General features: G+C 42.7%; 1 protein-coding gene across 2 annotated transcripts in view; it reads right to left on the bottom strand.

Annotated features, from left to right (window-relative positions):
* SYBU (syntabulin) overlaps positions 1–26,360 on the bottom strand; it is a 65,117-nt gene that overhangs the window by 27,691 nt on the left and 11,066 nt on the right. For both annotated transcript variants that reach the window (XM_075825816.1, XM_075825817.1), the window contains exons 3-5: positions 24,203–24,383; positions 20,516–20,707; positions 5,563–5,668 (exon numbers count right to left, since the gene is read on the bottom strand). In XM_075825816.1, coding sequence (XP_075681931.1) covers positions 5,563–5,668; positions 20,516–20,707; positions 24,203–24,383 — 479 coding nt within the window. The remainder of the gene's footprint in view (positions 1–5,562; positions 5,669–20,515; positions 20,708–24,202; positions 24,384–26,360) is intronic.

Here is a 26,360-nt window from a genome sequence, read left to right as displayed (position 1 = left end):
AGAGACTCTCAGAATGGCTAGATACGCTGTTACAACCACTGGCTCAAAGGACACCTGGCTTTCTGAGAGATACCAAACATGTTCTGAATTTACTAAATAAAAAATGTTGGAATAAAAATTACTGCTGGCTGACATGTGACGTTGTGTCACTCTACACATCAATTCCACATCAAATTGCCCATACAGCTCTTGCATACCACCTCTCGAAACACAGTACATATGACATAAATTTTCAACTGTATATACTGGAGGTACTTTATTTTCTGCTAACCCATAATTACTTTCAATTTGACTCCATATATTATTTACAATTAAAAGGAGTATCCATGGGGGCTAAATTTTCCCCATCGGTAGCAAATTTGGTCATGGCATGGTGGGAACAATTCCACATTTTCTCAACGTCAAACATTTACAGACACTGCATAGAATGGTACGGCAGATACATTGATGATATTTTGATTATCTGGAAAGAAGACATTAACATCATCCCCGAGTTCACACAATACATTAACAATAATGACTACAACCTTAAATTTACATATCATTATGATATTACCAACATCATATTCTTAGATCTAGAACTTAAAGGAATCAGTGGTCAAACAATTTCAAGTAAAACACACCGTAAACCCACGGCAATTAACAATTTACTACATGCCAACAGCAGTCACACCAAACATACCATTAAAGCTATACCAGTGGGTGAAATGCACCGCGCTAAAAGGAACTGTACATCCCAAAGTCAATTTGAACAAGAACAAGATGCTATCAAGATCAGACTTAAAGAAAGGGGCTATCCAGAATGGTCACTTAAGCGGGCTAGCAACATTATGACCAAAAAAACTAGATCTCAACTCTTAAGTCATCACAACAAAACCACTATTCCTACATATGATACAGACAATCTACCAACACTGGTTCTACAACAGAGTAATCAGTTTATGCAAATCAAAAAAATAATTACTGACTACTTACCTATTCTCATGGAGGATGACACTCTGCGCACAGTGCTATCCGGAGGTTGTAGGATTGTAGCAAGAAAAGCCAACACATTAGGTAGCGTCTTGTCACCATCTCTATTCACTGCCAATGAAAAAACAAAAACAACCTGGTTAGAGACTACAGGCTTCTACAAATGTGGACAACATCCATGCAAAGTGTGCTCCTATGTCCAGACAACCAAAACTTTTTCCGATTCCTCACAAACCGCTACATTCAACATCCATAACTATATCAATTGTAACTCTGAGTCAGTGATTTATATCATAGAATGCACTGAATGTAAATTAAAGTACGTAGGTTGTACAAACAGAAAATTTAAAATAAGGATCCTAGAACACCTTAGCTATATTAGAAATGAAAATATTGTTAACACATCGAATGCTTCCAAACATTTTATCTCTCAACATCACAGATCCACGAAATTCTTTTGCTGTTATGCCTTCGAAAAAATTCACCCCTGCAAACGGGGAGGGGATATTAAACATAAAACCCATCTTAGGGAAGCATACTGGATTTACAGACTCAATACTAGGTACCCAAATGGCTTAAACCTAAAAAAGGAATTAATGTATTTATATTAGACCACACATTAGTTACTATTTATACAAGCATTATTAGCCATTTAAACATCCATACAGTACTTCAGTACCAGTAACTGTTTAGACGTATAACCTACAATCCAGTCAAAAACATACATATGATATCTTCATCAACCGCATATGTGTTACTCAAGGTATCAGATACACCCCAAGTGATGCATGCATAACATGTGCTTTTTGTCATGCACACTTTTTATCAACGCACCACCCAGTTTTGTTGTTGTAATCTATATACCCTTATCCACACTTATTCCAGTTGTGTCCTTCCTGCACTTTCCCCACACGTTCCTCATTCATATCGAGCGCGCCACAATACAGTTACAATGTAGCAGACCCCAACCTCCATCTTCACTGCTTAGCAGACAACATTAGTCATACACCATAGGTTACGTCCACCACCATATGTCATCTATCTCCAACTCTATTGGTTGAAAAAGCCTTTTGCTTATGTTAGAACGAACTTTCATTGATAATTATAGTACACACATATTCTCAAGTACCAGAGGAACATCTCTACTATGACTCTGCCTAACTTAAACAACGTAGATGGTCTATGGTAGACATAACTAACCATAAATCATTTTCTGAGCCAAACGTAACGAGTACCTGAATTCAAAGATAGAAATTGAATGGTTACAACTAAACTCCAAACACAATTTCATTAATGTACAATACCCATCTTGAGTTAGCTCTAATACACCACAGTTAATAATCTCTTCATATTTTATAAATATAAAAACATCATTAATACTCACAGATGAGGGCCAACACACCGTAACCACAGGAGGATATGACCATTTCCGGTTTGCGTTCCAACACAAACATCAATGCTGACACGCATAAACAACCAGCTGATTCAAAACAGGTTAGGTCACATCCGGTTGCAGTCCAACGCAACCTAGATGATGATTGGTTGAACATACCTGCTGATTCACTACATAAGTGACAGCGCGCCACATTTAAAATCACCACAGCCAAGTCTAAGGACGCAGATAGCCGTCCGAAACGCGTAGGCCCCTGAGGACACGCACCTCCACATTTCCACACGCCCAGGACCTAAATACAACTGGACTTCTTCTCTTTTTAATTTGTTCCATTAAACTTGGAAATGACAATCCATTTTTAACTACACTCAGCGCTGGATCCTACCTTCTCCTTGCCTATTTAATAGGTTAGTAAGAAGTAGGGGGCAGATGGAATAGAGTAAGCCTGCAGGATCAGACTACACAGCGTTTGCAGTCTGTAACCATGGAGACACAGGTTTCCATAGGAGCTGTAGACTCAAAACAATAGGAAATTGTTAAAGACAAGAAGCAAAAAGTTATTTTTATTGATACACTGGAACAAGAAAAAAAAAAATTCCCTTTAAGGTTTTCAGATACATGAAATTCTGGCCATGCCTACTTACCTATTTCCTTATAAATAAAGGCTCCTTGACAAGAATTAACTGTAAACTAAGCAATAGTCTGTTATAAAGCCTGCACTACCTTACAAAATTCAATGAAACTCAACCAGGAGGGTAAAAAAAGAAAAAAAAGTTTATTGGTCATGAACTTGGATATAAAACAATGCAAATATTAAATTAAAAAGAGGAGTCAAAATCTCATGTACAATACAATCTCCAGACTGTACTTCTTATTCACAAGAGATATGGGGGCAAATACGACCAGGTGTGGTGTACTTATGTTTCAAACATCCAGTGAATGGGGCTGAGATGCAATACCAGACACAACCACTGGACACATAGTGGCGCTATTCACAGTAATAAAGCAGACCCTTTTTTCTGATCCTCATCAATATGAGGAGGGGTGCTAACTTATGTCTGGTACGTCCAGTTGCTATGGACACATGGTATGCTCTTAAGATACATTGTACATATGTTAGTCTACTCTATGGCAAGAGAAGTAACTCAAAAACGTCAATAATTTAAGGCTATATCAATTGTTGTTCTATTCCATATAGCATGGTTGGGGCTTGTCCACACGTTATAGAATCGCTGCAGAAAATTTCTATCACAATATCGCAGAAACCAGCAGGATTTCCGGTGCGGAAAAACCACACCATTTCCTGCAGAAAATGGTGTGGATTTTGCTTCGTTTTTCACAATGTCAGGAGATGGTGGCATCTTCCCCGAAAAACGCAGCAATTCAGTCCACTATCCGCAGCAGGAAAGGACATGCTGCGGTACGACAAAATGCGCACCGCAGGTGAATTTCTGCTCAGAGATTTTACGCAGCGTGTGGATGAGATTTGTTAAATCTCACCCACTTTGCTGGTACTGTATTCTGCTGCGTATTTTCCGTCTGCAAATCTGGACAGAAAATACGCGGCAATTCCGCTACGTGTGGACAAGCCCTTAGGCTTCATGCACACGTCCTTCACCGTTTTATCGACCGTTTTTGACTGATCCATGTGCCCGTTTTGTTATCCGTGTGGTTTCTGTGTGCACTCTGTGTTTCCGTTTCCGAGCATGGTACTGTCCAGGGTGCTGAAAGAGCAGGGTTGTTCAGCGCTAGTCACTGTGCACGGTGCTGAAAGAGTTAATGGGCTGCACTGATCGGCGGTAACTCTTTCATCAACCTGGACAGTGACTAGCTCTGAAGAATGACCATGCTCGGCGCGCGCAAAATACAATTCTAAGGAAATAAATCAAATCAGTTCATACTTACCCAGAACTCCCTGCTTTTTCCTCCTGTCCGGCCTCCTAGGATGACGTTTCATCCCATGTCACCGCTGCAGCAAATCACAGGCTGTAGTGGCGGTCACATGGGATAAAAGTCATAACAGAAGGCCGGACTGGATGACGTCAGAAGGCCGGCCTCCTGGGATGACGCTTCATCCCAGGTGACCGCATCTGCAGCCAATCACAGGCTGCAGTGGCCACATGGACTGCCGCGTCATGAAGGTCGGACTGGAGGAAGAAGAGGGACTCGTCACCAAGACAACGACCGGGGTACGTATGAACTGCTTTTTATTTTATTTTTAATCAGCAGCCTCTTCTCTCTATCAGTGCTGGCTAGAGAGAAGTGGCTGCCGATTAGTGTCATATCTCTAATGTACTTCTGCCCGCCCGGCCGTTGCTAGGCAACGGCTCCGTCACACACGGACGGCCCACGGATGCCTTCCGTGTGCCTTCAGTTTTTTTGACGGCCCCATTGACTTGCATGGGCCTCACGGTCACAGAATCTCGGACCAAAGTAGGACATGCTCGACTTTTGTCGGAACAGAGCAACGGGACCCTTCAAAAAAAAACTGAAGTGTGCATGGCCCCATTGAAATGAATAGGTCAGGGTGCTAGACGTCAGAAAAACGGCTAGCACCCTGAAGGAATAGACTGAAGTGGGCATGAAGCCTTAGGGTATGTGCACACGAGAACTGTCTTTTACGTCTGAAAAGACAGACTGTTTTTAGGAGAAAACAGCTGCCTCGTTTCAGACGTAAAAGCTCCTCCTCGCATTATGCGAGGCGTCTTTGACGCCCGTAATCTTGAGCTGCTCTTCATTGACTTCAATGAAGAACGACTCAAATTACGTTGCAAAGAAGTGTCCGGCACTTCTTTGCCAAGGCAGTCAATTTACGCGTCGTCGTTTGACAGCTGTCAAACGACGACGTGTAAATGACAGGTCGTCCGCACAGTACGTCGGCAAACCCATTCAAATGAATGGGCAGATGTTTGCCGACGTATTGGAGCCGTATTTTCAGACGTAAAACGAGGCATAATACGCCTCGTTTACGTCTGAAAATAGGTCGTGTGAACCCAGCCTAAGGGTGAAGAGGGCTAAGAAGAACCAAAAACACCCTATGAACAGAACAAGGAAATAAATAAATCCTTTTTCTGGGATTGTGGGCGGAGAAACGCTAAATGTTCCTTTCTGCCCCTGGTGGCCAACTATACATATGTTATATACCTCAAGCATTGTGTGATAGACCATTAGCAGACCGCATAATAGGATATTCTTACTTGCGTGAGAATGGCGTCTTCTTGCCTCCTGACACAGCATTTATATGAACCTCTGGAGCAGATATGCTGCCGGTGCTGCTAGATGAACTAAAGTCTGCTTCACTTCCTGAAAACAAAAAATATATATATATATCAGAAGAAAACCCTGAATGCTCGGCCAAACACCTGCAGGAGAGAGAACATTTGACATCACCCATGAGATCATTTAGAATGGTTACTGGACAAGCAAAGAGGAGGAATTTGGAGGTCAGGTGTTAGGACCCATGCACATGAGAGATATATGGCTCCCTAGTATGGAGCTGCAGTATACAGCCTCCACTTACCAGGCTCTGTCGGGTGCCGTATGTAGAGTCTCATGCTTCTAAGGGAGAATACCTCTATACATACGGCATCCAAAACAAACATCCGCAACACTGTATGCCTCCATATGACAGTATTGATTCTATATCAAGGCTATCTACAACCTGGAAGATGTACAGAGCCCTAACACCATCTGGAAGATCTGCACGTCATAAGGTGCTGGGTTTGGAGCAGTGACATTACAGTATTCCGTCAGCCTTTATGTATTATGTATGGAATACTCCTGATGTTTCATTTATTAGTTGGGAACACATTACCTACCATGTTGTTATGACGCACGGTCCATGAAATGCTTACTGATAGAACACATCACATGGACATGAAAAATGGCAACATTTTATACCCTTTTTCATGCTTTACAAAAGACTTGACTTAGGGCGGGTTCACACGTAGTATTAATACTGTGGAAAATCTGCAGCGTAATACAGTAGCAGCAAAGTGGATGAGATTTGAACAAATCTTATCCACACGCTGCGTATAAAAAAACAAAACAAAAAAAAAACAGCAGAAAAAAACAAAAAAAAACTTTCATAATTGGACCTGCAGTTCGTTTTTTTTTTGTTTTGTTTTTAATTTTTTGTAATCCTCAGCATGTCAATTTAGGTTGCAGAATCGCTGCTTTTCGGTTGCGGGTTTTCCTCATTGAATTCAATGGGGAGGCAAATAGCAGATGTTGCGATTTTTGTGGCGAAAAAGCTGCGATTCTGCTGTGTGTGAACCCGGCCTTATAGTTACAGGCTGGGAGGGCAACAGTGGATCCTATGGCCTTCCTGGTCATTGCCAAGATTTTTCTTTTTGGAAAGCAGCACACTGGCCATAGACCTCAGATAGTGGTTGACTGGGTAATGGTTGGTGTCTAGGTGATTATTCAGAGTAGATCAATGACTACCAGTCACATCTGGTGCCGCTTATTCTGGGGGAAACATTTTTTGGGCAGGTAGAAGCACAATTTGTTTCTGTGTCCCCTCTGTGGGGACCCAGTTGGTACAATCCATAAATCATGAATTGAAGAGGCTGACTCTTATCTACATTAACTTCTGTACATTTTTATCAGATCGAGTATACACACACACTATATATATATATATATATATATATATATATATACACACACACACACACACACACGATAGGTACCTAATGATCGTAAAAACACAAAACCTGGGGTGCTTCTTTATTGAGAGGACCCATATTTTGAATAACATTTTATTAAATATATGGTTTTATTTCTCAGTATAGGGTAGCAGATGTACTATAAACTTCAGAGTTGGACAGTGAAAAAGTTGTGGGAGGGGCGGCCATAGGGTCACGAATTAAGGGATGGATGCAGCTTGGGGGGAGAGTAACAATCGCGGACACCAAACCACATTCCGATTTTTTAGCCATAGGGCTCACACTTATCCATGCTATGGTTTATACACTCCTGAACATTGAAATGGCACCACCATGAAGGAATAGTTTTGGAATTGTGGAAACCACAGGATGATATGCAAATGATAAAAAAAAAAAAAAAAAATGGAAACATATTCCAAACATCTTGATTTATTTTGTATATAGTATAAGTGGCATAAGCAGAAATACACGCACTTACATGCTTTGGCATGCCATCAATGAGGTTATTAATGGTGGTCTGAGGAAGGTTATGCCACGCTGAATGCACTTGGGCAAGCAAATGATCAAGATCGGCTGCTGGAAGATCCCTCTGCAATCGCCGACCAATGATGCTCGATGGGAGACCATTCCGAGATGCTGCAGGCCATGGTAGCACATTTACGCCACAGTAACATATGGCCTGGCGTTGTCCTGTCGAAAAGAGGCTTCTGGGACACTTTGGAGAAACTGCCATACGACTGGTTCCAGGATCAAATCAATGTATCGCCGAGACGTTCGTGTACCTGAAATGAAGACTAGAGGGATCCGGCTACCGTACATTATGCCACCCCACACCATAATCCCAGTGTGATGTTCCCTTGTCAAGGACTCTTCATGGCGTTGCCCACGTGGTCTCCAGACCAATCTCCAGCTATCATTGCGTCCGAAACAAAAACGAGACTTATCGCTGAAGAGGATAGACCTCCATTCCAGCCTTGCTGTGCACCATAATAGTCTTTGAGAGCGGTGGTGTGTGTGGTCAATGGAACACCTGTAGATGGACGTCTGGCTCGAAGCCCAAGGTCGTGCAAATGCCTTCTGATAGTTTGTGTCGACACCGGTTGCTGACCTAGGCATAGCTCAATCATCCCACACCCCTTACTCCGATCTTTGGGGTTTCATGTGGCTAAAAAACTGCTTTCTATCTGTCTTTTATGCCCCTCCACATGCCACAGATTGGAGCACGGGGCTTGAAAATTTGATCATTTGCAGATCTAGCGACACCTGATACTTCCCCAATTTGCAGAACCTTACGCATTGTCTTACTTGGTGTTGCAATTTCAATGTTGAGGGGTGTATATTATAAATATAGTTGTGACGTTGAACTTATCCTAAATAACAGATGTATGGTTCTTACTTTAGAGCTAGCTGGACACTAGAACGTGAACTTGCCATAACCTAGTCAACTAATGATATATGGCAGTAGGAATGATAGAGTGAACAGCCTATATACCGGCAGAAACTTGCTGACCGGTTATGAATGGTCCCACGAGATCAGGGCCGGCGATTCATGAGACTACAGACCATGTCGCTATTGTAGATAGTGTTTATGACCAGGATGTTACATAATGTATAATACAATTGGGCTTTTAGTCTTATAGTATTGATTTATTTTTTTTACGCTCTTAGGATGTCCTGTCCTAGAGCTATTTTGTTCCTATCATGTTAGTGAGGTCTGTATTTCTGGCTAGAGCAGCTGGCATGACCACTGTCCAGAACATCAATTTGCAAACGGACGCTGTAGAAAAATGAATTTGCAGGGAGCCGGGCACATAAAATAAGAATGGTGTATCGTGTATTTTTGTCATAAGTGCCATATCTTAATCTACCGCAATAAACGTATACGGTGCTTAATTCAGGCATCGGGGGTATTTAAAAAAAAAAAAAACAACAACTCACTTATACCTCAGTGAGAAAAAAAACAAAAACTACCACGTCAGTTTTTGTTTGTACGAAAATGCCACCATAATGTGATGTGTGCACACAGCCCAAGGGCTCACGCACACTCTTGTATTGTGGCTCTCTTTTGTATAGGGCTGCAATAGTGCTCTGCTGCACCTCCGGATACCAAATTTTTCTTTTGTCGGATTCTGTATCCGACAGTAAAGAAGAAAAGTGGCAGGCGGGGGGGGGGGGGGATTTATTTAAAATGTTGACACTAGTTTTCTCGCTTTTCTTTTAAAAAGCCAGAAATTTTGCCGCATGCCATAGTTGCACTGAAATTTGCGACTTTCTTTTCTCGCCACTTTCCAAAGGTGGTGCAAAAAGGGGGCAGGGTTTAGATAAAGTGGGCGGGGCCTCCACCAGAATGACAGGTTTATCATACTTAATGCCAGAAACTGGCATAAACTATGGCACCAACCGGCTCATAGCAAGCGTAGATTCGCATTTCTGTCACACAGAGAGCCAAAGATGTGGCAAATATATTAAGAGGTGTGCACTTCTTAATATATATTTGCCACATTTTCCACTGACGTAAATTAGTTTAAGACTAGCGTTTGTATTCCTCCCCTACAGTGAAGGAAATAAGTATTTGATCCCTTGCTGATTTTGTAAGTTTGCCCACTGCCAAAGACATGAACAGTCTAGAATTTTTAGGCTAGGTTAATTTTACCAGTGAGAGATAGATTATATTAAAAAAAAAAAAAAAATCACATAGTAAAAATTATATAAATTTATTTGCATTGTGCACAGACAAATAAGTATTTGATCCCTTTGGCAAACAAGACTTAATACTTGGTGGCAAAACCCTTGTTGGCAAGCACAGCAGTAAGACATTTTTTGTAGTTGATGATGAGGTTTGCACACATGTTAGATGGAATTTTGGCCCACTCCTCTTTGCAGATCATCTGTAAATCATTAATATTTCGAGGCTGTCGCTTGGCAACTCGGATCTTCAGCTCCCTTCATACGTTTTCAATGGGATTAAGGTCTGGAGACTGGCTAGGCCACTCCATGACCTTAATGTGCTTCTTTTTGAGCCACTCCTTTGTTGCCTTGGCTGTAGGTTTCGGGTCATTGTCATGCTGGAAGACCCAGCCACGAGCCATTTTTAATGTCCTGGTGGAGGGAAGGAGGTTGTCACTCAGGATTTGACGATACATGGCTCCATCCATTCTTCCATTGATGCGGTGAAGTAGTCCTGTGCCCTTAGCAGAGAAACACCCCCAAAACATAATGTTTCCACCTCCATGCTTGACAGTGGGGACAGTGTTCTTTGGGTCATAGGCAGCATTTCTCTTCCTCCAAACACGGCGAGTTGAGTTAATGCCAAAAGAGCTCAATTTTAGTCTCATCTGACCACAGCACCTTCTCCCAATCACTCTCAGAATGATCCAGATGTTCATTTGCAAACTTCAGACGGGCCTGTACATGTGCCTTCTTGAGCGGGGGGACCTTGTGGGCACTGCAGGATTTTAATCCATTACGGCGTAAAGTGTTACCAATGGTTTTCTTGGTGACTGTGGTCCCAGCTGCCTTAAGATCATTAACAAGTTCCCCCCGTGTAGTTTTCGGCTGAGCTCTCACCTTCCTCAGGATCAAGGATACCCCACGAGGTGAGATTTTGCATGGAGCCCCAGATCGATGTCGATTGACAGTCATTTTGTATGTCTTCCATTTTCTTACTATTGCACCAACAGTTGTCTCCTTCTCACCCAGCGTCTTACTTATGGTTTTGTAGCCCATTCCATGCTTGTGCAGGTCTATGATCTTGTCCCTGACATCCTTAGAAAGCTCTTTGGTCTTGCCCATGTTGTTGAGGTTAGAGTCAGACTGATTCATTGAGTCTGTGGACAGGAGTCTTTTATACAGGTGACCATGTAAGACAGCTGTCTTTAATGCAGGCACCAAGTTGATTTGGAGCGTGTAACTGGTCTGGAGGAGGCTGAACTCTTAATGGTTGGTAGGGGATCAAATACTTATTTCTCTGTGCACAATGCAAATAAATATATATCATTTTGCCAATGTGATTTTCTTTTTTTTTTTTTTTTTATATAATCTATCTGTCACTGGTAAAATTAACCTAGCCTAAAAATTCTAGACTGTTCATGACTTTGACAGTGGGCAAACTTACAAAATCAGCAAGGGATCAAATACTTATTTCCTTCACTGTATATCTCTGTACACAACGAGCTGCTATATCAGTGCATATAGGCTGTATGGCTCCGTACACGGATGTACAGGCTCTGCATTGTGTAGGAGTCCTTAATCTTCCCCGGGCTTCAGATTTGACACCGACATTTGCCGCTTCCATCACCTGGTAGACCCGTAAAACTGGTCTTTTCGCTCGTAGCAACCAATCAGCCTTCAGCTTGTGTTTTTTAAACTGCTCTGGAAAAAATAAAAGCTACGCTGTAATCGCTTGCTATGAGCTGCGAGACCAGTTTTTGTGTTCACACTAGCGTCATGGCTAGCCGTGATGGATCCATAAAGCGACAATAGACCCTATTGACTTACGACGTCCGCCAGGGTTGTTTTAAAGGTCTTATTATTTTGATGGCGCTTGTATGCTTGGCTATACCTGCTGCAAATTTACTGAAACCCCAAAAGTTGCCTGCAAAAGCCTAAGACACCTGTAATACGGCCGCATTGTAACGTCCATATTATGGCCGCAACACCTGGACCTCCCGCAGTTCAACGGAAACAATCAGCAAAGAGGTCTACAGCAACCCAAGTTAGTTTTAGTAGGACCATGGGAGGTCCGGGTGTGGCGGCTGTAATACGGATGCTAAAATGTGGTCACATTACAACCATCTAAACGTGGCCCATCCAAAAATGGAGGAATATATATATATATATATATATAAATAATAATAATATTTGTTGTATTCTCAACAGGAAGAAAATGTTTTATTTTTTTAATGGCGCAATTTTTTTTTTAAAGGGCTTGAAACAAGGCGGCGTGCATTGGATACTTGATTTACGGTATATCTATTCTCCTCCTGGAGTCGCACGCAGTCTGTGCTGGTGTTGCCATGGTGACAGACTTTAATGCATCCTTGTGCTTGCAGGTCAAGTAAGCAAATTCAGGCGGCTCCATGACAACAGAGAGGAAAAAGACAAACCCGAAGCTGTCAGCCGAGGGACTGAGCAGCAGCTGCTGAGCTGAAAGGTAACAATTTATATTACCTCCGGCAAACTGGAGACGCTAATGAGAAGAAACATTTCCAAGACATCCAACGTCTTCCTAGAAACAGAGCTAAAAACTGGAAAGGGTTACATTTTTTATTTGGTTGTAGGTTGTGTCGTTTTACGAGTTTGAAATCATCCTGAAAGAACAAATGGCTTTTTTTTTTGTTTTTATATTTTTTTTAAATTGAATTTTAAAATATTTTGGAAAAATTTGTAGCTCCAAGGTGGAGCGCATCTTTAGTATATGTGAAAATGGCCTAATCATCCTGCTGCAAGTTTATAACCATTCTGTACTTACTGTAATGGATATTAGACCCCATCGCCATGTACTACCTGCCTGGTGCGCTTGTGCATATACAGATGTAGCCAAGTTTATCTTCACTGTTAATTTGCTGCAGCGTGATATCACACAAAAGACATTGAAGTCATTGAAAAAAGTCAAGATAAGGGATCTTGCCACTGTGTATTTAATGTGTTAAAAGTCAAGATAAAGATGGCTACATCTGTACACAGAAGCCAAGCTGAACAGGCAGAGCTGAAGCCGGAGCCTTATGGATTTCAGATGACCTCAGTAAACGATGGATTATACGGAGCAGTTTTCAAGAGAAAACAGCTCCTGATTTTCAGCTGTTTTTTTCAAATCAAACTTGCGTTTTTCACAGCCGTTTTTGGAGCGGTCTTTCTAGAGAGTCAATGAAAAACGGCTCAAGAAGTGACATGCACTTTTTCACGGGCGTTTTTAACGCGGCCGTTTTGAAAAACGTCCACGTAAAAAACCGGCTCGCCTGAACAGAATGCCGTTTTCCCAGACGTTTGTGGGGGGGGGGGGGGGGTGGGTGGTGGTAAATGTTTGGAGGCGTTATGCCTCAGATTTATGTGTCGTTTATGGCCGAAAAAAAGCAGTGTGAACATACCTCCCACAGGCCCTGTTCACACGTTTTTTTTTGCCGTGGTTTTTGCCACAGAGACCATGGCAAAAAACGGCCGAAATTGACTCCCTTTGATTTCAATGGGAGGCGGAGCAGTCTTTTTACCGCGAGCAACAAAAAACACTCGCGGGAAAAAGAAGCGACATGACCTATCTTTAGGCATTTTCCGCCTCAAAACCTCATTGACATCAATGGGAGACAGAAATAAACATGTTTTTTGACAAAAAAAACGCGCGCTGTTATTCCATCTTTCTGTTGAAGAGATAGCTAAAAAAAAAGCCTAATAAAAAACGCGGAAAAAAAAAAACGCATCAAAAATCGATTGTGGAGCAAAACCACTTCTAAAAACCAGAGCTGATTTTTCCAGGCATAATTTTCTGACTGCAAAAAAACTCAGTGTGAACCCGGCTTATGAAGATTTAGCAGTTGCATACAGCAATGTAGACGTTGTCAATCACAAACTACTTTTAAAAAAAAAAGTGACTTTTTTTTGTAAAAGGTAAAAAAAAAAAATGGATTTGGATATACAAATCGGCCATATAGTAAAATCGGAAGGATGGCAATCGTTCTAAGATTGTCAGCTTTGCTATTTTTGCTTAACGTGATCAAAGGTGACAATCAATATGGCTGCTCGTCCAATTGTAACTTTTTCAAAAATGAAAATATAAAATAAAATACAGGAATGCCAATATTTCTGCAAGCAAGACATAAATTACTAGAGTCTGGCTTTGATTTATATATGGGGGATTTTGCTTAGTTTTAGGTGCTCTTTAAAAGGGGTTTTCCCACGAGGGACATTATTGACATATCCACAGGACATGTCATAAGGAGAGCGAAACCGTAGAGGAATGTGTTTTGACTGTGGTAGAATCTGGGAGGCTTAGAAGCCAATGTTAGGCTGGGTTCACACAACCTATTTTCAGACATAAACGAGGCGTATTATGCCTCGTTTTACGTCTGAAAATAGGGCTACAATACGTCGGCAAACATCTGCCCATTCATTTGAATGGGTTTGCTGACGTACTGTGCAGACAACCTGTCATTTACACGTTGTCGTTTGACAGCTGTCAAACGACGACGCGTAAATTTACTGCCTCGGCAAAGAAGTGCAGGGCACTTATATACATTATATGCAGGACACTTATATACATTATATGCAGGGCACTTATATACATTATATGCAGGGCACTTCTTTCAGATGTAATTTGAGCCGTTCTTCATTGAACTCAATGAAGCACAGCTCAAAATTTACGGCTGTCAGACAAGCCTCGCAAAATACGAGGAGGAGCATTTACGTCTGAAACGAGGCAGCTGTTTTCTCCTGAAAACAGTCTGTCATTTCAGACGTAAATGCCTATCGTGTGCACATACCCTAAGTGTTAACATTTGTCATGTAGTTTTATTGTAAACCAGAAGGTGGTGTGGGTGGGCTCTGCAGGGGCCAGGTTATAGAAGAGGCTGAACATAGGAAGTGATTCAGTTGGCGCGCAGAGCAGAGAAGTTGCCACCCGCCTGCCCTATTTTTCTTAAGGGTTTTGCGCTTACTTGTCATAGCAGCGGTAGGTTTTTGGGTAGCTCGCATGCTACGCGGATTCCATAACTGCCATTAATTTATACGGGAGTTACGGACACAGCGTAGCTCAGAGAGTTACGCCGTTTCCGTAACTCCCGTCCACGTAATCAAAGAGTCCGGGAGTGTGAGCACAAAAAGCTAGAACGGGGTTTAGGGGCCCTGTTCTAGAGATAGATGCGGGTCCCAGATGTTTGACCCTCATCCACAGAGGTGGGACACGCATCTGACATTTATGACATATCCTCTGGTTATGTCAAGTGTCCCACGTGGAAAAACCCCTTTAAGAAGGTGGACTCGGAGTTTGTTTGCGCTGAACTAGATGATAATCTCACCTTGCAAATAATGTCCAATGAGTATCCAGTGAGTAGATTTGTGCCACTTTTAAAATACTTGCCTCTTCGTGTTTTAGGTAGCATTTTTTTTTTAATTATAGAAGAAAATTTTTTTTTTCCTGCAAGATGAACAATTATTTTCAAGGGACAAGAGTCCGACATCTATTTTTGTAGATATAATACACCCTTCCTTTACTTTTATTCCGTGCTTGCATGTGCGTGCCAGCTAGGTGAATAATGAACCTCTCCCTTTCCTTGCTCTTTTATTAAGGAACAAAAAGAAAAAAAAAAAAGTAAATATGCAAGAACATAAAAATACTAATACAGTAAAACAGAATCATCATATTCCACAAATTTAAAGAGGTATTACAGGGTCCACAAATAAAGCTTATTCATTGTATACTGGAAAGTTAGAATATTTTCCAATATACTTTGAATCAATGCCTCACAGTTTAAGATCTCGGCTTGCCGTCATTTAATAGGAACCTTCATTTTTTTTTCTTCCAGGGGATAAAACTCTGTCCTGGTCACTTGATGTTCACACGACAGCGCAAAATACGTCTGAAATTACAGGAGCTGTTTTCAGAAGAAAACCACTCCTGAAGTTCAGACGTCTTGCATGTACTTTTTTTCACGGCGTCTTTTACGGACGTAATTGGAGCTGATCTTCATTGGAGTCAATGAAAAACGGCTCCAAATACGTCCCAAGAAGTGTCCTGCACTTCTTTGACGCGGGCGTAATCTTACGCGCAGTCTTTTGACAGCGACGCGTAAAATGACTGCACAGAACATCATAAGACCCATTGCAGGCAATGGGCATATGTTTGCAGACGTAATGGAGCCGTCTTTTCATGCGTAAAACGCCTCCATTACGTCTGAAAATAGGTTGTGTGCACATACCCTAAGGCTGGATTCACACGAGCATGTACATAACTATGATGCTAGGAGCCCGGCTCCCTGCAGTGTGTTCGGTCCGGGACTTGCGGCCAAAATACGTTCCGTCCTTTAGGGACCGAACATGCTCGTATGAATCCAGCCTAACAAGCAGACACCGGTGTCCATCATATGAGAATGACAGATTATTTTTTAGCAACTGGAAGGAAACGAAGGTTCCAATTGAATGACACCAAGCAGAGATCTTAACAATTGTGAGGAATGGATAGAGAAAGTATGAACATTTTTTTAAAAAACTTTTCATTTTACGAAGAACATTTGCAGATGTCAGAATATCCTTTTAACCCCTTACCAAAATGTGACGTAAACGTACAGCTTAGGCCCTATTTACACGAACGCTGCACATCTGATGTGAAAAACTGCTGTTTTTCACGTCCGAGGTGCATCCGTGCTCAGCACTGCGGGACGCGATGTCACGCATCCCCCATAGTTGAGTCTATGGAGGGATGTGTTATGCGTGAAAAGAACGGACATGTCCTATTTTCCCACGGACCCTTCACACGGTCCGTTCAAACAACGGCTGTGTGAGTGGCCACATTGAATTACATAGGTCCGTGAGACAGCCGCTGTTTCAACGGCCGTCCCACGGACGTTTAACGCGTTCGTGTAAATAAGGCCTTAGTCTGTAGTGTGTGTGTAGAGGGCTACCTACGCCGCAGGTGTCAGCTGTGTATTAAAGCTGACACCTCACACTAACGGTTGGGATCAGAGATCACTCCGATCATTAGCGACCATGGCATCTTAGTCGTTAGACGGTGGGTCCTCAGTCACCCTATTGGCTCCCCGCAACACCTTCGCCGATGGTTGTTTGGCAGCTGGGGCCCTAATGAAGGCCCCCAGGTCTGCCATCTTGGACAGACACATTGCTTCATAGGACGACGCTAAAAGCACAATACACTGCAATACATAAGTGCCAGCGATCTAACAATCGCATGTTGGAGTCTGCCGCATTCATAAAAAGTCCAAAATATTACAATATTTAAAATGCAGAGTGAACGCCGGAAGGGGGGGGGGGGGGGCAACCCAAAAACATTTAAAATCAAACAACCAACTATGTAAATTTGGCATCTCCAAGTTCGTATTCACCAGCAGAGTAAATTTACTGCTCGGTGAACGCATTTAACCAGCGCTGATCTGGCATCATCTATAGGAGAACTGAAAGAGCTGATGTTGAAAACACCAGGAATTTGCAGACAGGAGGGAACGACAATACGACATGTGCCGGGCGTGAATGGAGAACATTGTTACAGAACAGTACCATCCATCTCCCTGTGACTTGTTTAAACAAGAGACCGTTTCTAAAACAAAATATTTCCACAGCCATGACAAACTAGACTATAAAACGCTGTTACAGCGAGAGATTCTCCACACAAGCCAACATCTTCATTAGCGACACTACAAAAACAACGCAAGGACGGTACGTCCGGAAGAACCTCAAATGTATGGTGTGCGCTTAGAGGGATTGCCTGAGATTAGTAAAAAAGGATCAACTTTTTACAGAACAGCGCCACACATGTCCAATGGTTGTGTGTGGTACTGCAGCTCAGACCTATTCAAGGTAATAGAGCCGAGGTGCAATACTAAACATGACCCATGAACAGCAGCGGTGTATTTTTTTTTTATATTCCCGGTGTCCCCCCCCCCCCATATCCAAGTGAGGGTTAAAAGGGGTTGTCCAGGATTAGAGAAACATGGCTGCTTTCTTCCAAAAACAGGGCGATACCTGTCCACAGGTTGTGTGCCATATTGCAGCTCAGCTCCAGTGACGTGAATACAATATCACAACACAACCCATGGACAGGTGTGGTGCGATTTCTTGAAGAAAGCAGCCATGTTTTTCTAATCCTGGACAGCCTCCAAAAATCTAGTCATCTGTTCTTCTGAGATACGAATGGTTCTGGTGTTCGGCTTCCCCATTCATAACAACCTAGTGGAATAGTAATAGGGACCTTCTGGTCTTCTGCAAAATGAGGACATTGAAAGATTTATGATCAGTGGCCTACAGCTGTTGCAAAAGTACAACTCCCAGCATGCCCCAGCAGTAGTTCTCAAGAGAGCCACAGGTTGGAGACCCCTGATCTAGATGAAGGAAGCCAGGAGAACCCCAACAACATCATACGCACCCAGAAAAGCAGGATTCCGTGAGGAGGAATTGGCAGATTTTCAATATCAAATTTCTAAACAGGGCCAAACATCTCTCCAAGGCCAAGTGCACGCAATGTGTATTATGTGCGGATTTGCCACACGTATATTCGTGCGGCAAGTCCACAGCATAATACAGTACAAGCAACGTAAATGAGGTTTCAAGAAATCTCATCTAAACTCTGCAGGGAAATTGACCTGCGGTGCGTATTTTAAAATCTGCAGCATGTCAATTTATCTTGCGTTTCTGCTTGCGGATTGTATCTATCAAAATCTGCAGCATAAAAGTGCACCAAGTTCTGCCTCAAAATGAAAAAAACATTACATTACCTGAGGAATTACCTTTGTTTTTAACGTGGATTTTTTTGCACCAAATTCCTCAATGTGCGCATGTAGCCTAACGGCAGGTTCACACGCTGAGTTTTCAGGCATATTTCAGGGTGTAAACGGCTAAAAATATGCCTGAAAAAACGGTAGCTAAACGCCTACAAACATCTGCCCATTGAATTCAATGGGGAAAAACAGCGTTTCGTTCAGACAGGGCGTTTTTTTTATGCCGCCGTTTTACAAAAACGGCGCGTAAAAAAATGCCCCGTAAAAAGCAGGAGCATGTCACCTCTTAAGCCGTTTTTCATCGTGTCAATGGAAAAACCGCTCCAAGAAAGTTGGAGAAATTTCAGTGACAAAACGTATGTATGTATGTATGTATGTTTGTATGTATGTATGTACATACACACACACATCAAAATCTGCCATGTGTGAATTCACCCTAAAGAGTCAGATATCACAGACTTCACCAGTGTAATCGTCTCCGTTGTATCTATGACCTTATAGAAGGTAATTTGGACTGGATTATCCCTTAAAAAAAAAAAACCCGTCCTACACTAGAATACCCATCAGTGCTCCGGTACAGGTGAGAGAGTGTTCCATATGCAAATCCTACTCCCGTAATCAAATCAGAGCTGCAGTTACCATAGCAACACAGAATTCTACCGGAGACGGGCGCTCACATGTATCAAGTACAACATGCCCATATTAATAAGGGTTTGCAGATCTCCAGTAACGTCTGGATATCGATCGGTTTGAAGGCTAGAAATTGACAGTCTAGGTTTGTCGCACCCGGTAGGAATGCATTAAGGCACCGGAACGTAGCAGATACCGATGCAGGAAGCTTTATATAGGGGTCGACAGTACGCTACTTGTATGTAGCATGCTATAGCAGAGGGTGCGACGTGGGAGCCGAGTAAATGGAGTGGTAGAAGGCCTTGCTGCGACTACTAGGGAAGCGCGGAGGATGACAGATTTAAGATACCTCACGAACGCCCCATGCACACGACCGTATTTTCATCTATCCGTAAATATAGATCCGTAGTCATTCGTATATACGGATCCATAAAAAAAAACGGTTTATGGATGCACATCCGTAGTATTTACGGAAGAGTCTATAGGCTTCTATGGGAGAGTCCGTGCCGTACTTACAGACAATAATAGGACGGGTTCTATCATTTTTTCAGCACGGACACTGTGAAAGTGATTAAAATAATGTTTAAATGAATCCATATTGTGCAGCGGCCATCTGGTCTGGGGTCTTCATTCTGTTTCTTTTGTAGTGAATAAGAAAGTCATTGCTCCTTTAAAGACAAGTCTGTTTTTTTCCCAAGTTTGTAGGTTTATCTTTGACCTTGGTTCCCATACGAGGTTTGGAGAGAAAGAACAGGGGAAGGAGCGAGATGAGAGAGGGAGACATGCCCAAATATGCACGTGGGTATGTCTCCCCCCATCTTACCAAGAAAGAGAAGGCACCTGCAAACCTCGATGTGTGAAGAATTAGAATAATGCATTGAAATATTCTCACTGGCTGAATCAGAGTGATTATCGTATTGTAAATGATTGGTTGAAATCAAGCCTACACCTTTTCGGAAATCATATTATTGTACTTGTTTTGATCAATAAAATTTAGAGGAATATTTTGAGCATACCAGCAGCGTCCGTGTGTTATTCCTCCTCTCCGATAGATCGATAAAACATGATTTGAATCTGGATAACTCACTTGAGGGCGGTATCGGTTGACATACCCATTACAAATTTCAGTCTAATATATATTGGCCCATGATTGCGTCAACAGACACCCATCGGTAAATATACTGAAAGGTGTCCGTGGCCAATAGAAATGAATGGGTCCGTAATTACGGATGGAAAATACGGTCGTGTGCATGGGCTTTAATTAAACTGGGTGTTGATTATACGATTCTCAATGGGTTGATCAGCTCTACAGGCCACGTTGTAAACCATTGTAAGTATGTTCCACCCACGAGCATACAATATTAGTGTGCAATCTACACACCGGGATAACAAGAGATCTGTAGACAGGAGTTTACCTGTCTTCAGGAGTCCACTCTTCAGTTCCTTCTTGTGTCGGGCTGGCTGAATGTTGCCATCTGCAAAAGTGCCGACACGGACTCTCTTGTGACTGTAGTCATCCTCACTTCCGAATCCCATGGGGCTCATACCAGCATCGGAAGGTGTCTTGACTGGGGACACAGACTGACTACTGGGGCACCCAGTATCATCTAGACAAAGAAAGAATGAAAATAGCCTCAAAAATAATGCACCACCCGTGCTTGACATCATACAGTAAACAAGGCGCATCTTCAGTCTCACGTATCCAATGGTCTTGGGGGGGGGGGGGACAAAAAAAATGGCCTTGTGACCACAGTTCATCTACTACACTGAAAACTAAATAAAGGACATTGAGTGATAAGTTGCTATAGAGAACTACGTTTTTCCAAGAGCTCCTTTGAATGACAAGACGCTATTTCTTGCGTCTTCTGTGGAGCAGGTTCTACAGATCTTTTAAAAGCCACTGCAGGAAGACTGAGCTTTTATCAAAGGCCATAATTATCCCATTTCCGCTTTGGTGGCCATCTTTCCCTGGAAAATACAGATATGAATTACGTACCACAGCACTTTTGTAGAAGGTGAACTCATTGGACTCCATGACAGTATGGGGACCTGCTGAGGACCCCTTGTACAAGGAGCCGTTTCCCCTATAACAGGCTTTGCAGAGAAGGGCTTATGCGGATGAGACAGTCCATTTAAAATGGTCTTAGACTTCTGATAAATGAACCCTAAGGCCTCATGCACACGACCGTGTTTTTGCGTCCGCAATTCAACCGCAAATCCACGGGTTAATTGCGGACCCATTCATTTCTATGTGGCCATACCCACTATCCGTGTTTTCACGGCTCTCCGCATGTCCGCACATCCGTGCCGCAGAAACTCCGGACATGTCTTATTATGGGCCGCAAATGCGGTGCGGACATGCCAATAGAAGTCAATGGGCCCGTGGAAATTGCGGATACACCGCCGTGTGTCATCCGCAGTTTGCGGATTTGCGGATCATGTGACCTTCTAAAGGGGGTTTGACCAAGCTTTTGGCATCCTGTTTAAAAGTCCTTTTTTTTTTTTTTTTTTTTCATCCGCATTTTTGCGGATTACATACGGATGAACTGCGGATGACATTCCACGGAACACGGTCCTGGAATTTGCGGACCAGAAAAACACCACGGTCGTGTGCATGAGGCCTAAATCTAACCCATTATTTGTACATGTTTATTTTTTCCCCATAAACAGCACTACTCGTCTATAGGCCGTGTCTGGTATTGTGAATGGGGTGATCTGCAATATTGGATAAAGCCCATGGACAATGGCTCATGCCATTTGTTGAGGTGTTTTTTTTTGGGGGGGGGGGGGAGGGGGGGAGGGGCGGTCTTGGAGCAGACTTCTTTAAACCCCAGACAAAGCCAAAATGTTTACATGCGGCAGATTTGTTGTAGAATTTCAGGGGCATGGCCTAATAGATTGCCTGTCAGTTTTACACTGACAGGCACTAATGCTTTGATATACTGAGTATACCAAAGTGTTATATAAGCGATCAGCAGATCGAATGGTGAAGTCCCCTAGTGGGACAAACAAAAAATAGTGCCTGTTTTTCCCCCAAAAAGTGGTTTTAATTAGTAAAAAGGTATAAAAAAAAAAGATAAAACAAAAAAACACACACACACACATACATACATATATATATATATTATGGCCGCGATTGTAATAACCCAAACAATAAAGTTAACACATTAATCAAACCGCCGGGTGAATGGCGAGCAAACCCACATACGGCCACAGAGACGAGGAAAAAAAAAAAAAAAAAGTTACAGCTCTTGAAATGCAGCGATGCAAAAACAAAGTTATTTTTTTAAAGGGTTTTTATTTTGCAAATGTAGGAAAACAGAAAACCTTTACATATTTGGTATCCCCATAATTGTGCCGACCCATAGAATAAAGGGAACGTGTTATTTATGCTGCATAGTGAACGGAGTAAATTTGTAATGCAAAAACCAATGCTGGAATAGCGGTTTATTTTCAATTATTCCCTAAAATAAAGTTAATCAATATATGCAGGAGTGGAATCAGGAGGAATAACTGGTCGTCCGACAGCCATCCATGGTGTATGGCCACTTTAACCCCAGCAGCACAACAACTGCTTATATAAACAATGCACAAGCAAAATATCCAGTACTAAAGGATGCACAGCATCAATGTACATCCCAACAGCAGCCGCTAGATACAGGACTGTCCTGACAGCAAAATGCGAAGTATTTCCGTACCAGCAATAAGAGTCTGTGTAATGTAAGATTTAGACTATTTTTTATTACAGTTCGGCATGCTGCTCTTCCACTTATTATGTGTCTATGGAAACGCTCATGATAACACTTTGCAGTGAGATCGACTCATCCAAACTTTTTTTTTTTTTTTCTTAAAAAGTTACAAAAACAGCCACATTTTTTTTAATGAATGTTCAAAATAAGCTTTTCTTTTTTTTTTATATTTGCAAGCGCTTTGGAAGCTGCAGCCAATTTTTTGTTCCGAAGTCATAATGAATAAAATGTAACTTGGGAGTTTCCAGCAGAAGCCATGTATTTAGCTGCTGACTGTGCAGCCAGATGCGGCCAGCAGAATGTTTTCCACAGCCTGACATCTGAGCCCGGTGGCCTCTATCCAAGCACAATGATGAAGGGAAGGAGGTGGTTGTGGTGTCATGTGGTAAACACGGTCTCCCATGTTACTAGCTTGAACATACACGCTGGCAGTGCGGATTACCTGGGGGGTGCTAGAGTGAACTGTGCACATTCAGGAGGGAGGTAACTCCTAATATTTGTCTTGCTGAAATAACATAACAGATGGATCAACTCACACAAATCGTGCGAAAATTTCCCTGGTAGAACATCAGTTACCCCAAAATGTACTTTTGTTACCTCAGATATACATCTTGGCTGTCTGGAGTTAAACTGTAACTTCTACCTGTAAACAGTTTTACCTCTTACAAAAAAAAAAAAAAAAAAAATGACTCTAGAGATGATCACTAATCCTGGAGTCTTCAGGTGTCAGTCCTGGAGATACGAGAGAGAAGTAGCGATCACGAGGATTTTTTTTATTATAAGCAATCCCTGGGTGTAGTGTCATCTCGCAGTCACGTGTTAGGGCTCATACACATGACAAAGCTGTGTACACAACCTGTATGGTGGCAAAGGAGTCGCTTAGGGTTCGTCAGGGGCACAGCTAAAAGGGGTGCAGAGGTAGCAGTCAAACCAGATCCCTGGAGCTTGAGGTGGCGCAAAAGACCCTCTGCCACATAAGACACCGGTAACAGAGGGAATGTTGGGCGTTGTGTAGACCCCAGTACACGCTTCAATATTCTATCTGATAAATCCATATTTAATCCGCTCCATTCACGGTCGATGAGAACGACGGAAACAGCCGAGCGCTGCACTTGGCTGCGTCCGTCATTCCCATAGACTTTGAATGGAGCAGCAGCACACATGGTTGACCGCCGCTTTATTCGATGTCCCCTCACTGCGTTTGAGCAGGGGGGAGAATCTGGGTGTTCGGGACCCCATTCTTACGATCGGTGGGGGTCCTATCAGAATATATTTACCTATCCTATGGATAGGTGATACTTTATGATTTTTGGAATACTCCATTAAGCATAAATCAGGACGATGGTGAATTACCTGAGCAGAAGCTGTTGCTACTTATGGTCCTTGCAGATCGACTTGAGGTCAAGTTGAAGTCTTTGCTCTCTTCTTCCGAGAACGGGGATTCAGAAGATGGGGATACTTTCTGCTTTGGCAAGTAAGGCCGTAGAACCAGGCGGGGGATTCGGCTGCGGGCGATCTCTTTGTCCTGCATTTTCTGTTTACCAAAAATAAAAACGAAAAACATTATTGTGTCATCTGCACCACACACACTAAAATAAGTAGAAAAGTAGTAAACATAATGGAGGACATTTTCATTTATTGCTAGTGTTTCCATGACAACGGGTTGTGAAGCTGCAGAAACGTCTGGCATAGCATTTACCGACAAGCATCACAGATTGTACTAGAAGGCTGTCCCAGCCATAAACACAAACTGTTAAAAGAAAATATAGGAAAGTCAATAGGACTATAGTTCGCACCGGTTTTGCCAGTAAGCTGGGGGAGGGGACGACGACGACAGGGGCATGTTCAGGAGAATATATAAGCAAATTTAAAAAAGGAAACCTTGTATATACTGCGGTTTTTGTATTTCGGGCCTTTTTGGCGATGTAATTTAATCATCAGTATTGTTGAACTGCTATGCGGTTGCTGTATCCCTCCACTAGGAGGCACTTGTGCAGTGCCAAAACCGGCTACTGTCTGGCAACGATGGGAGAAGAAGAGGGTGGATAACCCGGCCACCAAGGACGTTGTGATCATATTGCTGCGTTTGACGGTTTTGATTTGGTAAGGCAAGGTGCTTAGTTTGTTCACATCTAAATTTAGGGCGTCATGATGTACGGCCTGGACACCATTTTAAGGTTGCTTGTACCGTTCTGTAACAGGTTGCGTGCTTTGCGGCGGCGCTTACAGTATAAAACGAAAGTGAACCCCCAAACAGGGTTCAGTGTTGGTAGGAAGTTGGCATAACATGAGCTCTGTGTTATGAAGATACAAAAGACATGTTGCTGCATGTGGGAAAGTGAAAAAAGCTGCTGAGGACATGGAAGTAGAGAACTACAGTAAGCAAATGGAACCGAGAAGCCTGTGTTGGATTGGTGGGACCATACGTCTGTATCCATCGTTGTGCCTGGGGTGACGAAAGGTCCTGAAGAGCGAGCAGGGTTGGTGTGTGAGCAGACACTGTACGGATAGCGGAGAGGGTGACGGTAAAGGGTACATGAGAGGGTGAGACGAGGTCCAGGACAGTCAGAGAGGTTTAATGGTCAGTGGCCAGCATTAGTGAAAGGTCATTAGCATTAGGAGGTCTGCAGAGCCCTTTACAGATCAGTCATGGGTCACTAGGCCTGAAGTAATGCAGATAGATACGATCCTGAGGCCTACTAGGCCCAAAGTTGATACCCCTTGCAGTAGTAAGGGCTGTCCTTGGCCTGGTGTCTGATGGTGAAACAGCACAAGCCAGCCATCTTGAGCCATAACCTAGTTTGTGCCTCCCAGAGTGAGAACATTTTTATATACATTGTCTGTGGCCATGCGCAAGAATTGTATACATTTTGTGTATATAAGTGCAAGTAAGGTTCAAGTTTTGGCACGATAAATACGGCTTCATTTCATCTTTCTCCACAGCATCCCTGCGGGGTAAGCATTATCTTTCCCCCTCCCTCACCTTACAAGTCCCAGGTGCTGGATGCCAGGGTGTACCAATAAGCCACATAGCCAAGATATTTAGATAGAGGAATGGGGCAGCAAACTGAACATTTGCCCCAAATGATGGAAAGCCCAGTTACGGCTCTGCAGTAAGCATACTGTGTATAGAGTGTGAGTCATGGCAAAAGCCGAAAAGTGGGAGCCACTTTCTAGTGCTCGGTCACAGCATAATAGCCCTCCGCCCCAAAATAGGAGGGTCCAGAACTTATTTGCACACACTTCCTCTTTCCTGGTTCATACCATTCATGGGGATTGGGCGATGGTGCATACAGTGCATTCAGGAAGTCTGCAGACCTTTTCACATTTTGTACCCCATAATGACAAGGTGAAAACAGAAAATGTAGAAATTTTTGCACATTTATTAAAAACTCAAATTTTGCATGGACATAAGTATTCAGACCCTTTGCTATAACACTTGAAATTTAGCTCTGGGGGCCTCCCATTTCTCTTGATCATCTTTGAAATGTTTCTACACCTTGATTGGAGT

This window comes from Rhinoderma darwinii, chromosome 5, assembly GCF_050947455.1.
Source record: "Rhinoderma darwinii isolate aRhiDar2 chromosome 5, aRhiDar2.hap1, whole genome shotgun sequence".
Lineage (NCBI taxonomy): Eukaryota > Metazoa > Chordata > Amphibia > Anura > Rhinodermatidae > Rhinoderma > Rhinoderma darwinii.
Note: the sequence above shows the minus strand (reverse complement) of the source record. Positions and strands in the feature narration are given on the sequence as shown.